This window comes from Petaurus breviceps, unplaced genomic scaffold (assembly GCF_028583685.1).
Source record: "Petaurus breviceps papuanus isolate PSGF00001 unplaced genomic scaffold, PetGlider_PUasm1.0 183, whole genome shotgun sequence".
Lineage (NCBI taxonomy): Eukaryota > Metazoa > Chordata > Mammalia > Diprotodontia > Petauridae > Petaurus > Petaurus breviceps.
Genome location: NW_027185791.1, coordinates 15,879,890 through 15,896,271, shown reverse-complemented (window position 1 = coordinate 15,896,271; position 16,382 = coordinate 15,879,890). Strand labels below are relative to the sequence as shown.

The following is a 16,382-nucleotide window of genomic DNA, read 5'->3' as shown; positions in this document are numbered from 1 at the left end:
TTTACCTACCCACCCTGATGGAGTATGCAGTGGGTGGGGAAGTCGAAATCGTTCATTTCAAGAACACACTTTCCCGTCTTTTCTTTCCTTGGCCCCAGACCCCATCCCAGCAGCTGTCAAGAAAAAAGGCTGGACTCACTCACCAGTCCACCAAGCTTTAGTGTCCCGTCCCAGCGCCCCCCCTTCTCTCTCTCTTTTTTTAAAGTTACCTACCTCTGGAGCGCTTTCACTCGGTTTCTTGCCTCTCCCCCCCCCCCCCCGTCTTGGTTCTCATTGGTCAAAGCGTTCCTTTGTTAGCAAGCGAGGGCCACCATCATTGGTCAGGTAGCGCTGTCCATCGGAGAAGGGGCGAGGCTCCATTTACCCCTCGGCCCCTACCAACCCCCCCTCTTTCCAACTCCCTCCCTCCTCCTCTAACCGTGACCCCTCCCCCACCCCCACCCTCTCTCGCCCGATCCCAGGAACGCGCGAGACGCTAGGCTACCATTTGCAACTGCCCGGGAGTGCCCAGGGGAGCGGCGGGTGCCCGCGGGGAGGACTCTGCCGAGGGGCCATGCAGTGATTCTCGCTGGCAGAGGAATCCGAGTGAGCAGTCGTAGCTTCGGAGGATGCGTCCATGGGCCAGCTGAAAGCAGCAGGCGGCCGCGGAGGCTGTGGCCGTCCGAGCGGAGAAGCCCTGGGCAGCCGCGCCTGGGGAGTGTTCCTTAATTGAGGGGGGACCCCCGGGCCGGCGCTTTTTCACCTGCAGCGTTGCCCTTACTGGGAAGGGGGGGGGGTTGGGGGGGGGGAGGGGGGGAGTTGTATTTCTCCGTCCTGTTCCGCCTGTGCTGGCGGGCCCTCGGACCCCACTCTTCCAGGCAGCTTCCCATCTGGATTCTTGTGCATGGAAAATCCCCGGCCCTGAAATCCGGACGGGCCCAGCGCCTGCAGCCGCCTTGCATTCGTGCCTTATCCGGGGGACTGTCCCCACCCCCAAGGCTTGCCTCCATCGGGTCGCGGAGGGAGAGGCGTTACGACCGCGTCCCCGGAATATCTCCCCGCTCGAGCTTGTGTAGGCTGGTCCGGTTGCTTTTCCCGGGACGAGGGTTATGGGTTTGCACGTTTCCTTCGGTGACTGATCCAGTGCCTAGGTCGACCCCACATTTTCCGTCGTTGGCTTTGCTCCCATCCCCCCTTCTCGTCTTCTGAAATTGGGGTGCCCCCAAAGTGAGCGGGGACCGGTTTGAGACGCCCAGCCCTCGGATTGCCAAAGCCCGCAGCCGATCCGAGGATATTATTGCACAACCCAACAGAGAGGAAACCGTGCCGGGCTCTCTCGGGCCCCTCCCCGCCTCCGTCTCTCTCGAGTCCCCATCCCCTGCCCGCGGGGCTCCTTGGATGATCTTTCTGGGACGGAGAACCCGGCGGGGCGAGGGTCAGGGCGCTGGGGCATTCTGCATCTCTCCTTGAAGTAAAGAGGACAGCTCTAGAGATTGGCTGGACACCCGAAAAATGTCCGCGAAGGAGAACCCCTGCCGGAAATTTCAGGCCAACATCTTCAACAAAAGCAAGTGTCAGAATTGCTTCAAGCCCCGGGAATCTCATTTGCTCAATGATGAAGATTTAAACCAGGTGAGTCTTTAGAATTTCCTTAATTTGGTACCAGAGGTGAGGAGGTCAGGGCTCCCCCCCCCCCCCCCCCCAAACCCCCCCCAAGTCTGTGATCTCAGCCTCTGCCCTTGCACATGTTCATTCCCTTCCGATGGCTTTCTTTTCAGTCTCTAATTTGCAAGAGAGGTTTTCATGGACTCGGCTCCCTGGCTGTCAGCGTTTGGCCTTTATTTATTTATTTATTTATTTTTATTTTTCCCATCCTGCCTAGCTTTGGGCCTTCTCCATTATTTTATCCACACGCTTATCGTGTCCCGTCCCCCCCATTCCTCGTTCCCCCCTTCCCTGTGGCGTGGATCTTTAAAGCTCACCCTATGCAATGGAGAAGCCCTTGGACTTGATATGTGGAGAGGCTTATACAGGGGTCATGGATTTGATTTGCTTTAATTTAATTTGTAGAAGGGGAGGGAAAGCAAAGCCCACCATGGCAGAGCTTGGGGAAAAAGGCCAGTGGAAGAGTGTGTTGTGTTTTTGCAAAATGGCTTTGGGCATTCCTCTAAAAGGGGAAAAGAGTAAATTAAAAGAAAAAATGCAAACAAAAATCAAAGTCTTTACATATATATATGTAAAACATATATACACACACACACACACACACACATAGACATATATGTGTATGTTTGTGTATGTATATAAAAACCAAGCAAGCCCTGGGAAATGTCTTAAATATGATTAACTGCATATCTCTCTGCCATCGTAGGAAGTTTACATTCTAAGATGTCTTATTTAAATTTTTAAAAATCAGTTTTAAAAACTGAGTAAGTTGTTCTGTCTGGGTATTACTGCCATCCGTGTGTAAATAAACCGTCCAGGCTGTGGCATTCACAGCTGTTAGTAAACACAGATTGGGGGGGGGGGGGGGTTGGGGGAGGGGGAAATAGGGAGCAAATGGTGATACTGGAACACCCCCACCCATCCCAAGTTCTAATGGCCTGGTAACAATCCTATTATGGAAAAGATGTCAGACATTGTTGGGGGAGGTAATGAAATCTCAAGGCTAATATGGAAAAAAATGTAACAGAAAAAATATGCGTTTATGGGGGAAAGAGGAGGAGCGGGAAGTGTAATTGATAGACCGAGTCTGGACAAAGGGAGAATCCTGAAGTATGCTGAAAAATAACATCCTCTCTTGTTCCCATAGCTTAGTGATATGATTCATGGATTTTTGGGGATTGGTTTCGGGTATGTGAGACTCAAAAAAATGCTTGATTTTTATTACTTTTGAGAAAACAAACCACTTGCCCATTTTGGGTTCTTTAGAGTCAGTGTTTGGGGGTGGAGAGGTTGGACTTTTGGTATCAGCTCTGTCATAGGGTGGAAAAGGGTGGGGAGAGGAGGAGAGGAATCAGGCCCAGGCTAGAGATTCTGATCCTTTCTGACCCAATTTGCTTTGTTTCCTTCAAGCACATCCTCTCTCACTACCTGGGTTCACCCCCTCCCCCTCCAGTGTCTAGAGGGATTGGGTAAGAGTCTTAAAATATCAATGAGGAAGGGCTTGCCTTTGATTTAAAATCTGGGTATCTTTGTTAGTGGGAGGGCCCGGGGTTCATTCTAGCTTGGGAAAATACTTTTTGACCCAGTTTATAGATGTACTGCTTAGAGAAATCTGTGGCCGGAAGGGACCATGGGAATGTTCTAGACCACCTTCTTCATTTTACAGATGGGGAAACTGAGGTCCAGAGAGGAGAGGTGACTGTTCAGCCTCACACAGTCAGGTGGAATTCAGGTTTCCTGATTCCCCAGTCCAATCATTGCTCTTCATACTCAGTCAAACAGAAATGTTGTGACTTCATAGCTGTGTGAGGTGGTGCAAGGCTTTATATTTTTATATTAATTGAAGACTTGAATCTCCTACTTGTACCTTGTAAATTCCTGCCTAGAAATTGTAGTGAATACTGCCTGTGACCTTCTCTCTTAGGTCCCTCTTCTTTTCCCCTCCCATCCTACTTCCCATTAAATGTATCCATTTAGCTTGGAGATCTGGTAGTAAACTTTGTTGTTCTTCATTTCCATGCATTCCAGTCATAGTGACCTAGTTATAATAATTCCTGTTGCAGATGGGGGAGCCCAGGAAACAGGGAAGGAGACCCATTTTTAGGCTACATTGTACCTAAGATTGGTTTGTTTACATTTGTTCAATTATACAGTAGACATTTATTAAACACCTTCTGTGTGCATCTGCTAGGTGTTGGAAAGATACAGAGTTTATGTAGGGCATTGTGTTTGCCCTCAATGGAACTGAGAGTCCAGTAGGGGAATGAGGTCCAGCACAGATAGCTGTAATTCACAAAGTTACTATTCCAGATTTATAGTACAAGATTCTTTGAGGGTAAGATGAGGGCAAGGGCAAAGGGGGAAGGGGTGATTAGGAAAGGCTTTGTTGAGAAGGTGGCACTCGGGTGGGCTTTAATCAGTCATCAACAGGCAAAGAAGGAAGGGACAGTTTAGGTTTTGAGCCTATGGGAGTGGAGTAATATGAGAAAACTAGAAAGTAAGGTAGCACCAGTTTGTGGAGGGCAGACAGTGGGATCTGAACTATACTTGACAAGCAATAGAACTTGTCAAACAACAAACACCCAGAAAATTATAATGGACCAAATAAAAGCCAGTGACTTCATGGGACAATAAAAAAATATTAAAAACAAACTCAAAGGATAAGCAGTAGGAACCACTGAAGATTTAGCACAGATGACCAAAGTTAGGTAAAAGGAGGATTTTTTTTTCTGCCAGTGGTATGAGGGATAGATTAGAGCTTGTAGGGCAGATGACCTGATGAGAGTCTTTTGCAGTAGGCCTGTTAGGGACACTGAGGACCTGTGCTAGCCTGATGAGAACAGAGAGAAGAGAAAGGATGAGTGCCAAGTGATGTTAAAGAGGGGGAATCATTAGGATGGGGGGGTAGCTGATTGGATATGAGAGATGAGGGAGAAAATAGTTAAATATAGTCCCAAAGTTTCAAAAAAGGAAGGGTGGGTGAATGTTGCTGTTACAGGGAGAAAGGTTGAAGCCATGAACTCTGGGTCACACTGTGGTTTAGATGGTGGGACATACAAATGAAGCTGTCTTGTGGTCAGAGATAATGGTTTGGAGCCAAGAGGACAAGTTAGGACTAGAGTTAGAGATTTGGGAACCATCTATTTAGAGGTAGCATTTCAAAGCCACCATTGTAAATGAGACTGCTTTGGGTGGGGGGGGGGGCAGGGAGGGAAAAAAAAGCTCCAAGAACTGACCCTTGGATCTCTCCCTCTGTCTCTCTCTGAGATTAGGGGCTGGCAGAAGTGATTAGCTAAAGCAGGAGGAGAACCAGGAGAGTTTCTCAGCCAAGGGAGGTGTGGGGATATGAAGCTAAGTCAAAAACCTCAGAGAAGTAAGGGATGATGAGAACTGAAAGAAGGTTATTGAGCTTGGTGGCCGGGAGTTAACCACTGAGAACTGAAGCCACATGAGAGAATGGAAAGTGAGGAAGGGGAAGTGCTTGGTCGTGACAGCTTTTCCCAATAAATTTAGCCATTGAGGTGAGAGAGCTGGAGTGGCAGCTGGCTAAGGCTGGAAGAGCCAAGGGAAGGTATATTTGTATCTGGGAAGACATGATTGGAGAGAGATAAGAAAGGGAGAGATTGGAAATGACTGAGAGGGAAGAGATGACTGCTCGAATAAGCAAGCACTTACGTGTCACTGTAAGGTCTGCAGAGCACTTTAAAAACATTATCTTGTGTTATCCTCTTGACAACCCTGAGAGGGAGATGCTATTATAGCTCCACTTTATAGATGAGGAAACTGAGGAAGACAAGAGTTAGATGCCTTGCCCAGGGCCACAGAACTAGTAAGCATCTGAGACTGGATTTGAACTCAGGGCTTCCTGACTCCAGGTCTATGCACTGCCGCTCCTAGTTTATTCATCTTCTTTTTTTTGTGGGGGGGGAGGGCAGGGCAATTGGGGTTGTGACTTGCCCAAGGTCACACAGCTAGTAAGTGTTAAGTGTCTGAGACTGGATTTGAACTCAGGTCCTCCTGACTCCAGGGCCGGTGCTCTTCTCACTGCAACACCTAGCTATCCCCTAGTTTCTTCTAATATCATTTGACTGATATTTGCCAAAGAAAGGTGAGGTAGTAGAGTCATAGTTACTATAATCAGTCAACAAACATTTGTTAAGTACTTACTCTGTCCTATGTGTAAGGGGATATGAGAGGGAAAAAAAAAGAAGAAACCGTTTCTGCCCTCAAGTAGCTGACATTATATCATGAGAGAATGTACACATTAAAGCATGGAAAGCTAGGAGTGGGGAAATCAGGAAAGGATTTCTGTAGAAGATGAAACATGAGCTGAGTTTTGAAAGCAACAAGGGGCTCCTAAGAGCTCTGCAGAGGTGAGGAGGGGGAGCATTCCAGCCATGAGAGACCCAGAGAGAGATGGAGCTGTATGTATGTCCTGGAGAGAATGCCCTGTGTGGTAAGGAACAGGAAGAAGCTAGTTTGGCTGGATTGTGAAGTCCAGGAAGGTGATCAGTGTCTAATTATTGTGATTAGATAAGTTGGAGTTAACTTGTGAAGGGCAGTGGAATTTGTATTTGATCCTAGAAGTAATAAGGAAGTATGTTTTTAGTTTGAAGAAGGAAGGGAGCAGTGTCTCCCCTTTATCAGCTAACTTTATAGGCTTGGTTTTCATCAGTGATGAGGAGGTTTCTGAGAGCTTTGGTGTTACACCCTCAAGACCAGCAAAGCTAGTCTTCTAGAAACATCTATTTCAAGAGTCCCTCCTAAGGGACCTATAGAAACTGTTATTGTCTCTGAGAGTTACAGTTCTATGAGTGCTTCTCAGGGGGAGAGGGTGTGTGTGTGAGTTGAGCTTTGACTTGTAAAGACCTTTGAGGATTTTGTGCAGAAGTCAGAGAGAGAAGATGAGCAAAAACTTCTTGGGAGAGGTGTTTTAACTTATGTCATGAAGAAGCATTATATTAAGCAATTTGGGAGAGAGAAACTGTCTAGAGCGACTGCTTGAGAGAAGCTAAAAGCTTGTTTGCTCAGTGATTGGAGAGAAGCTGGAAAGAGGGAGAAGGAAGCTGGAGAGGCTTTTCTTGACAACTACTTGGACCTTTATCTTTCAAAGAAGATCAAGAAAATTCTTGAGAAGAGCTTGGTATATTGAGTGAACTAAATGGTGGAACTCTGTTTTCAGAAGTAAGATGTCACCCACAGTTATGGTGAAGATGTAAAGTGACTTTGGCTGTGAACTTTCTATTTTTGTCTGTGGAATTATTTATGTCTTTGTGTAAGTATTGATGACATTGTTTACAAATTGCTTATTCAGTAATTTTAATACTTAATTTTGAGAGATTAAGGGAATTAATATATAGAAAAAACTTGTAAGGAAGAAAGTTTTTCCAGTTCATTAAATATTTAATGAAGTGGGATGGGGGACTATAGTTAAATGTTCATTGAGAAAGAAGTTATAATTTTATTAATAAAAAAGTGACCAAACACTCTAGAACTTAGAATGATAAGATGAAATATGGGAATGAGTCAAGCTGCAGGCTTAGGGCCAATTTACAAGTGAAGTTGGTTGGTGATCCTTTATAACCTTGCTATATGTTCAGCTTATTCTAGTAAACCCTGTTATGCTTGGGTCTTTATATCTCATATTTTTATTTTTTCCCCCTTTTCCATGGGTAACTTGTATATTTATTGATTACTTTAGCCTTATTGGTTTTCTAAATATAAATTTGTTATTGCTATTTTATTTTATTTTATTTTGCTTTTTTTTGGAGGGAAATTGGGGTTAAGTGACTTGCCCTTAAAGACAGAGATTGATATAGGTAATATATATATACATATACACATACATACATACATACACACACACACACACACACACACACATATATATATATATATATATATATATATATATATATATATATATATAGTAATGTTTTTGAATTGGAACTTAGAGTGGCTACCTGACTCTAGGAGCAAACTCAGAAAAAGGATAAAGAATTGGGGCAATCACAAAGTAATTTATAGTAAAGTTAGGCCTGGGAAGTCCCTTAAGGATTTCCCAATCTGTTCAGACACCTTAACAGGAAACAGTACCTGTTTACAGATCCCCTAACAACGAGGAGGAATTGATCAAGAATGTTGAGGTTGTTTTGGAAAAGGGAATCAAAGAAGGTTTTTGAGTGAGAAAAAGAGAGGTCACCTGTAAGAATGGTCATAGGTCCTTACTCATCTATGTTGAAAGCTCAAATGACTTCATCAGAGTGGAACAGAAAAGTAGCATCCAAGTGGGGGGAGACTGGGAGTGTTAAGGCGTCCTTGCAAAGAAGGATTCCCAACAAGGGGAACAATGCTGACTAATCCTAGAATATCCTCTCGTGTATGGATTGGAGAAGTACAATAAAAGGATCATAATACAGATCTGAAGACAAACATTTACAAAGAATCTGTGGGAAAATGGACAAATTGTTGTTTGTGAACACTGAAGATGAGAACAAAGGTCAAAGCAGCTTGAAGCAAGATCAGCGCCAGCACAGTGCAGAGAAGTATAATGATCTTCTGTCAGCTGTGGGCCTGCTTGGCCATGCAAATGATAGATGGACTTGAAAGAGAAATGCGGACTTGGTGTTTGACAAGTTGAATTCCAGAGAATTAGCGTTGGAAAATGAAGATAGTCCAGGATGGTCGTCACCTAGTAGTAGAATGGTCTAATCATCTGGTCTGTTTGATACAGAGACACCAACAAGACAAAGCAGAAATGGACTAGATGATCACAAATGTGTCGAATGTACTTGATAATTTTAATTTGGATCAGGGGAAGCTGATGTTCAAGGAATCAATGTTAGGTCCCAGTTATCAAAAATCGAAGAAAGGTGAAGAATTTTTGCTGAAAGGCTTTGGTGGTCAGAGTATATTGGAGATCTTTGGAATAGAAATTAAGCAGGCATTTCAGAACCGGATAGAAAAATTCTATTGTAAGATGACTCGGAGAAAGAATTGAAAAATCAAGTAGAGCAGCGGCTTTCTGTGTAAAAGAAATGAAACAATTCATCTGCTTGATACAAAAGAACTGTTAAAAGTTGCTAAGAAAAAACTGCCCCATTGAAGTAGCAACCCAGATGTTGGAGCCCAAGCCTGTTTCTCCTTACAGAGAAATGCTGAGAAAATAGGTTTCTTGGAGAAAATCAGAAAATTGAAAATCAGAAAAAAACAACAGAAGCCCAATAACTTTGCCTAGGGTGGAGGGGAACCCTGGTTCAAACAGTGACGGGAGACCAATTTAAAATTGTAGATTACAATTAGAATGTAGAATCCCTTAGCAAAAGAACAAAACATAGAAGTTAAAAATATTGGTACTGGGCCTATAACAGCAACCAACTTATACAGATATAGAAAAACAAATAGGTCAAAATAGAAGTAGAATAATACGGCCTGTGAATAGAAGGATATACTACTTCAACTATTTGACTCATTGTCAAATTATATATAATATTTTTGTGCCTTGAACACATTATGTATGTCGTTACTTATTTTTATTGTTACTTTTGCTAGTGCTGAATTTTTTTTCTCATTTAAGTTTGTCAAGTGTTGCTTTCTATCATATCTATATATTTATTTATATGTTGTATTTAATATTGATGAGTTCACATACTCCAAAAGGATCTTTAGGGAACTGAAAAGTTTTTGACCATGGGGAGAAATGCAACATCTGTTTGAAAAATCTCTCCTCCAGAGGTCATAGAGAATTGTTACTGTCTTTTTAAAAACAGAGGCACTAAGTGTTAAAGTTGTAATTGGCATTCTAGGAATGCTTCCCTCAATTGAGTTGGGGAGACTATGGTAAGTTTAGCTTCAATCTGTGAAGATCTATAAGCAGTTTGTGGGGAAGACAAAGAAAATAAGGAAAAACTTTTCTTGGACAAACTTCCTTACTTTATGAAAAAACATTGTAAAAAGAATTTTATGAGTGAGACTGATGAGAGAGACAATTGAGGGTTTTTTTTTGTGCCTTTTCAGAGGGGACAAGGCAGGATGGTTGGGGTTAAGTGACTTGCCCAAGGTCACACAGCTAGTAAGTGTGAAGTGTCTAAGGCTGGATTTGAACTCAAGTCCTCCTGCCTCCAGGGCTGGTGATCTATTCACAGCGCCACCTTGCCACCCCTGCTTTTCTATTTTCAGTTTTATTTGCATTACTGAACAACTGTTATTAATGGTATAGGGGAGGTACTCTGATTATTTAAAATGCTTGACTTTTTTTCTTTAAGAAGTTGAATCGTGGGTCTCAGAGAAACATTGAAGTTTTCAGGGAACATCTGGAGTTGGTCTTTTTGGAAATGATAGCTCTTTTGTGTTGGGAGAGATTAGGCCGGAGTTCTTTTTCTTGGGATTTTTTCAGAAGGCTTTTCTCATGAAGGAGGGAGACAGTGATTTTGCCAGCAGTCCCAACTTCCTCTGCATCTGGTCTTCACTCAAGTTCTGTCCACTAAATGACCTAACCAATCAGTTTCCCTTCTGCCTCCCCTAGAGTCCTTGCCTTCTCCTCCTTCCCTTCACCCAGGTCCCCAACTTTACTTTGAGCGTGCCTTATAAACATTCAGCGGACATTTAAACAGAATTTAGTGGACTTGGCTATTATTAGGCTACAGAACTTGTTTGTTCTGGGCTTTTCTGTTTTTCTTTCTGCCTTGATTTAAACTTTGTTTCCTCCAGCAGTTGTATTTTTTTCCTTATTTATATTTCCCCAGCAGGTTTCCAGCCTCCCATGTTGGCTCAGGAGACAAAGTATATAGTGATCTCCAGTGCCTTGAATGACTGCTGGAACTCTTCCTTTCTCTGCCATAAAGAGACCCAGGATGTAAAGGAACATGCCCCAGATCATCCAGGCAGTGAAGACCTAGGACAAAGACTTTCTCTGTCTCTTTAGAGACAGAGACAGAGAGAACACAAGCCCCTTGAGGGCAGATAATATTTTATTTTATTCATTCCTTGTGGCTAGTAGAATGCCTTACATCTAATTGGAGCATAGTTGCTTAATACATGTTGGTTGAAATGACTGCTGACTTCAAATACAGTGCATTTTCAAGCATACCATTTAGCCTGGCATGATGTACCAACAAGATTGATTTGGCAGTGATATATAGAATGGATCAGAGGGGATTTTATGAGTCTGATGGAAGACGTGGCTCTTCCCCACTCTGCTGTGTCTAAGTAACAGTTGACATAGCTCCGTCTTTTGGCCAGAGGACATAGCTGGGCAGCTTACTATTGTCAGCCTGCTTTCCTTTCCTTCCTTTTCAACAAATACATAGTAAGAACTTGGAGTGTGTCAGACACGGTGTTAGGCACCGGGCCTCCAGAGGAAAAAGTGAAACCAGCTCAGCCGTCAAGGAGTGGAATCTTCTTACCTTGTGGCTTTAGGAAATTTGCTTGATTCTTCTGGGCTTGTTTTCTTTTTATATAAAATGGAACTAATAATAAGAGCCGATCCATTCCTGCACCCAAGGGATTATGGTGAAAGTAAGAATTAAAACTATTAGAGAAAGTCTTTTGAGTTTCTTGGAAGAAAGTGCTATGCAAATAGAAGGTATTTTGTAAGGCCATAATGCTGACGTAATGGTGGAATCTTAGAGCTGGGAGGGGCTTTAGCGGTCAGCTGTCTTAGAGTCACATTTTACAGGTATTGGAGGTGATTGTGGTGGGAGTGCACAGAATTTCCTGCTTCTCCTCCGCCATCTTGGCTCCGCCCCCAGCGTCAGCTGTTTTAACCATAACATTTTGCAGAGGGAGAAATCGGAGGCCAGAGGGAGTAAGTGGCTTGTGTCAAAGTTGCATCCTGACTTAGTGGTAGAGGTGGAAATGGAGAATGGTGGAGAGATTGGGTAGGCAGTTGATGCAGTGGGGGGATTGCTGGGCCTGGAGTCAGGAAGACCTGAGTTCAAATTCAGACTCAGACACTTAGTAGTTGTGTGAACTTAGACACATCAACGTAAAATGGAGATAATAATAGCACCCAAGTCCCACGGCTGTTGGGAGGACCAGCTATGTGCTCAGCATATGCCGGGCACTCTGTGAATGCTGACCTTTATTGGGTGGGACTGGCTCTCTGGTCACCTGACTCCTAGTTGGGGGTGTGCCCTTCCCATCATGTCCTCTTGCTTCCTATTGCAGTCAGATTATTTTGCCAAGAAAGAATTATGAATATCCATGAAATAGAGGGACCAGAGGCCCTACAGGGAGAACACGTAAATGTGGCAGCTGCCTCAGCGGTGGACTTGGAATCCAGAATCACGTAGACCAGTGCCTGGCACATCAGTGCCAGGACTCAGTAAACATTGACCGACTGAGCTAGGTTTAAATCTTACATCTCAAACTGTATGTCCAGTCGACATCTGAACCTCAGTACCTTCAAAACCCAACTCATCTTTTTTGTCCCCAGGCCCTTTCCCTAGACTCTTCCCTGTTACTGTAAAGGGCGACACCATCCTCGCAGTCCCTCACAGCCTGGGAATCATCTTGGATTCGCCCCCATCCAAGCTGTTGCCAAGGCCTGTCACGTTTCACTTTTGCAACATCTCTTGAATATATCACCTTCTCCCCTCCTACACTGCCACCACCCTGATTGTATACCCTCATCACCTCATGCCTTGATTACTGCAGTAACCTGCTGGGGGGTCTGCCTTCCTCATCTTTCCCCACTCAGAATCTCTTCCATTCAGTCATCAAAGTGACTTTCTTAAAACATTGGTCCAACTGTGTTACTCCCCTATTCAATGATCTCCAATGACTTACTGCCTCCAGGAAGAAATACAAAATGCTCTGTGTGGCATTCAAAGCTCTTCGTAACTGAGCTCTTTCCTGCCTTTCCAGTTTTCTTACACTTTACTCCAACTCTTGGATCTCAGTGACACTGGCCTCTTGGCTGTTCCGTGAACAAGATAATCTTATCTCTTGGTACTGGCCATTCTCTCTAGCTGCCTCCATGCCTGGAATGTTTTCCCTTCTCCCTAATTAGTGACCTTTCTAGTTTCCATTAAGGTCCAACTAAAATTCCACCTTCTACAGAAAGCGTTCTCCAGCCCTTCTTAATTCAAGTGCCTTCGCTCTGTTTATTATTTCCTATTTATAGCTTGCTTGGTATATATTTATTTGCACGTCATCTCCCCTATTAGATTGTAAGCTCCTTGAAGGCAGGAATTGGTTTTTTCTTTTTTCTTTCTTTTTTTAACCTCTTTTAGTATACCCAGTGCTTAGCAAAGTGCCTGACTCATAGTAGGTACATAATAAATGCTGATTGCTTGATTTAAAGCTGGAAGGTACTGTGGAGGTCATCCAGGCCAAACTCCCTGATTTTTACAGATGAGAAAACTAACTATGTGTCCCCGGACAGCTTGATTAACTCTGAGCCTCAGTTTCCTCATCAGTAAAAGGGGATAATAATAGTGAGGAAATTGAGGGCTAGAGTGGGTGACAGCCAGTAGGGACTAAATGGCAGAACCAGAATTTCATACTTCTGGCAAAATTACCAAGGCATTTACAAACAAAAGAACAGATTAAAAAAGTCCCAAACTGTTGTCTTTTAAGTGAAAATGCAGTATACTCAAAAGGATCCCCAACGATATTGGAAGTAAAGTAGAAAATGCAAAACATTTTGCAGCATCTTGTGAGGTGAGCTGTCACAATTCAGAGCTGTTTCCAGATGTAAAATGTTGGTAGCTGAGACATCATTGTAGCTAAGAAAAAGTCTAAAGTTGCTTATAGTACTGTTACATTTAGAATAAAGTTGATCTGAAAATATAAACTTGAAAATATGTAGAGGGCGTTATCTTCTATGTTGTTCCCATTTTTTCTGAGCCACTAAATGCCCCAGACCAAATTGTGTGTGTGTGTGTGTCTCTCACCCCTCCCAGAGAGCCATCCCTTAAAACAAAGAATAAAAAAAGGAGAAAAAATCAGCAAAACTTAACCAATAAAATCTGATTTACACAAATAGCACTTTGCTGCTTTCTCTTTGCCCCCTGATGTTTACTGGATCAGTCGATTTTCTTTGAATTGAGCTAGTTTTCAACTTGAGGCTCCACTGCCCTCTCCCCCCATCTTTTAAGTTCACGTATGAATTGCAGCTAGATGTCTCAGTGGATAGAGCACTGGGCCTGGAGTCAAGGAGAACTGAGTTCAAATCTGGTCTCAAATACTAGCTGTGTGACCTTGGGCAAGTCACTTAACCTTTGTATTAATCCACTGGAGAAGAAAATGGCAAACTACTCTAGTATTCTTGCCAAGAAAATCTCATGGACATTATTGGCATGCTATGGTCCCTTAGGGTCATAGAGTTGGACACAACTGAGCAAGTGCAAATTGCAGAATCATTAGTTAGGACTCTAGCTCCCAAATCTAGATTTCTTACTCATTCAAGGCCTTTTATAACCTGTCTATAACCCAGTCTCCCATTACTTCCCCCCCCCCCCCAGCAAACTCATCATGTTCACTTAATCTGTTATGCTCTCCCATCTTTTAGTTAGCACTGCCAGTCCTACTTCCTGGCATTTTCCCCAAACTCCACTTGTTGAAATACTACCCATCCTTTAATCCTTATTTTTTGTTGCCAGCTCCCTTCATGAAGCCTCTCCTGATTAACCTTCCCTAAACTAGTTGTCTGATCTCTGGGGTCCTTCCCAGCTCTAAATTCTAGGATTCTAGGACTTCTGGAATTCTAGAAAAGAACTATGGATGGAGAGGCCTTGGAAGAAGTGTAATGCATCAGAACTAGATTCAGATATTTGAAAAACTGTCAAGTGGAAGAAGGATGTAAATAAAAGATACATATACCCTAAATAGAAGGTAACCTTGGTGGGGAAGCCTCTGACAGCTGTTGGGACCCTCTTTTGTAACGGTCCCCAAGTAATTACTATCTAAGAATGTATGTAATATTCTGTTCTAGTAGCCTTTTCACCTCCTTGCCATGAAGGTTAAAGTAGGTTTCATTATCTGCTTTCTGGGACCTTTATGCTGTTTTTTTTTTTCAGTTAGTTTGACTTCTTTTTAGTAATCTTTTACATTGCTCTAGCTATGTGCTCTTGGTTCTGCTTCTTATGTTCGGTATCTTCCTAGAGATCTTTCCATGTTTCTCTGAATTCCTGATAGTCATCATAGTATCTCGTTAAATTCATTGCTTTAGGTTTTTTTCTTCAGGCTTTTTATATTCTGCTCTAGTTTTGTCTGCAGGTTGTTTTGGTGCTACAAAGAACATTGCCATGAATTGTTGGTATTTGTTAGATCTTTGCTTTTGTCTTTGACTTCTGTGGGGATGTGCCTAGGACTGGGATTGCTAGGTCAGACGGTATGGAATGCTCAGTTACTTTAATTGCTTAATGTCCCAGTTGAAACCCAGAACAGTTGGACCACTTCAAAGCTCCAAGCCGGTGTATTCGTTTTCCTGCCTTTTTACAGCTGTTCCAAAATTGACTGTTCTCAACTTTTGTCATATTAGGGTATGAGGTGAAATTTCAGAGTTCAAAAAGATTTTTTAAAGAGTCATTATCATTTTGAAATTGACAAACATCAAAGTATGTGAACATTCCTTTGTACAGAGAACAGGGAAAGTGGATTGTATATGACCTTGTGAATCTTTATTTTATACAATTGGCTTATCCCTTAAATATATATACATATAAAATTTGACCTGGTGGTTCCAACATGTCCCTGCTTGTCAGTGTGTCTTTCTGAGCTTCCTTCTGATCTCTTTTTGTCTTTTTTTAAAATGTCCTTCCCCTAAAAAGTCCTCTTATTGTAACAGATGAGCATAGTTAAGAAAGAGTTGTGTGAAATATATGCTCATTCTGTACTTTCAGTCCATCATCTCTGACAAAGGATGGAACGCGTGCTTTATCATCAGTCTTCTGGAGCTGGGATTGGTCATTGCATTCAGTCACGAATTCTTAGATTATAGCATGGTGGTCATTGTATAAATGGTTCTCATCACTTTCTTCTGCATCGATCCATCATACAAGTGCTTCCAAGCAGAGGTATTTTGTTTTGCCTTAAAAAAAAAAATCCATTGACTTAGGAGCACATTTTTGTGTGGTCATTGATAGTTTGAATGTTTTTTTAAACTGTTAATATCTTTGATCTCTTCTACAGTGGGAAATGCTTTATTTTTAAATTTGTCTTAGGATATTTGCTTATAAGTATCTGTGGTATAGATTATAAGTTCCTTGAGTACAAGAACCTTGAATTACTCATGCTTGCATGGCTTGAAGGGTCTAGCAAAGTAGCTTCCATATATAGTAGGTACTTCAGTGTCTATGAATGAGTCTTTAAACTTACTGCTTCTGGACCTCAGCCCGGTCTATGAAATAGGGAGGATTGGCCTTCCAATTACTGAGGACTTGAGATTCTTGGGGGACTTGGGGAGTTGTGGGCCTGCTATCTGGCCATGGTTTTGGTGCTTTTACTTTCTTGGTAATCTCTGCACAGGTGGCCTTTGTTGGAAATATTCCTGGAATGCGGGTTCTTACCCAGAATCTTCCTGTTTGGCCAGCTCTGCTTCCCTCCCTCCCCATCCCCAACTTTTCTTGGCTTTCTTCTTTTCCAATTTTCCTCTGGGTTAGTCTATTTCCTGGTGGCTACTGTCCTTTTTGCTGTGTTTGAAAGCTCTGGTTAGGGCTCACTCTTGGCTGTCCCCCTCCTGCAGAGATGATGGAGGCTGGCAGATGAAGAGAGATTTTGAAAGTTGGCTTCTG

At 42.9% G+C, this 16,382-nt stretch overlaps 1 protein-coding gene across 6 annotated transcripts in view; it reads left to right on the top strand.

Annotated features, from left to right (window-relative positions):
- The first annotated feature begins 442 nt into the window (after positions 1–442).
- MPRIP (myosin phosphatase Rho interacting protein) overlaps positions 443–16,382 on the top strand; it is a 237,508-nt gene continuing 221,568 nt past the window's right edge. For all 6 annotated transcript variants that reach the window (XM_069087914.1, XM_069087915.1, XM_069087913.1 and 3 more), the window contains exon 1: positions 443–1,611. In XM_069087914.1, coding sequence (XP_068944015.1) covers positions 1,492–1,611 — 120 coding nt within the window. In that variant the 5' untranslated portion in view covers positions 443–1,491. The remainder of the gene's footprint in view (positions 1,612–16,382) is intronic.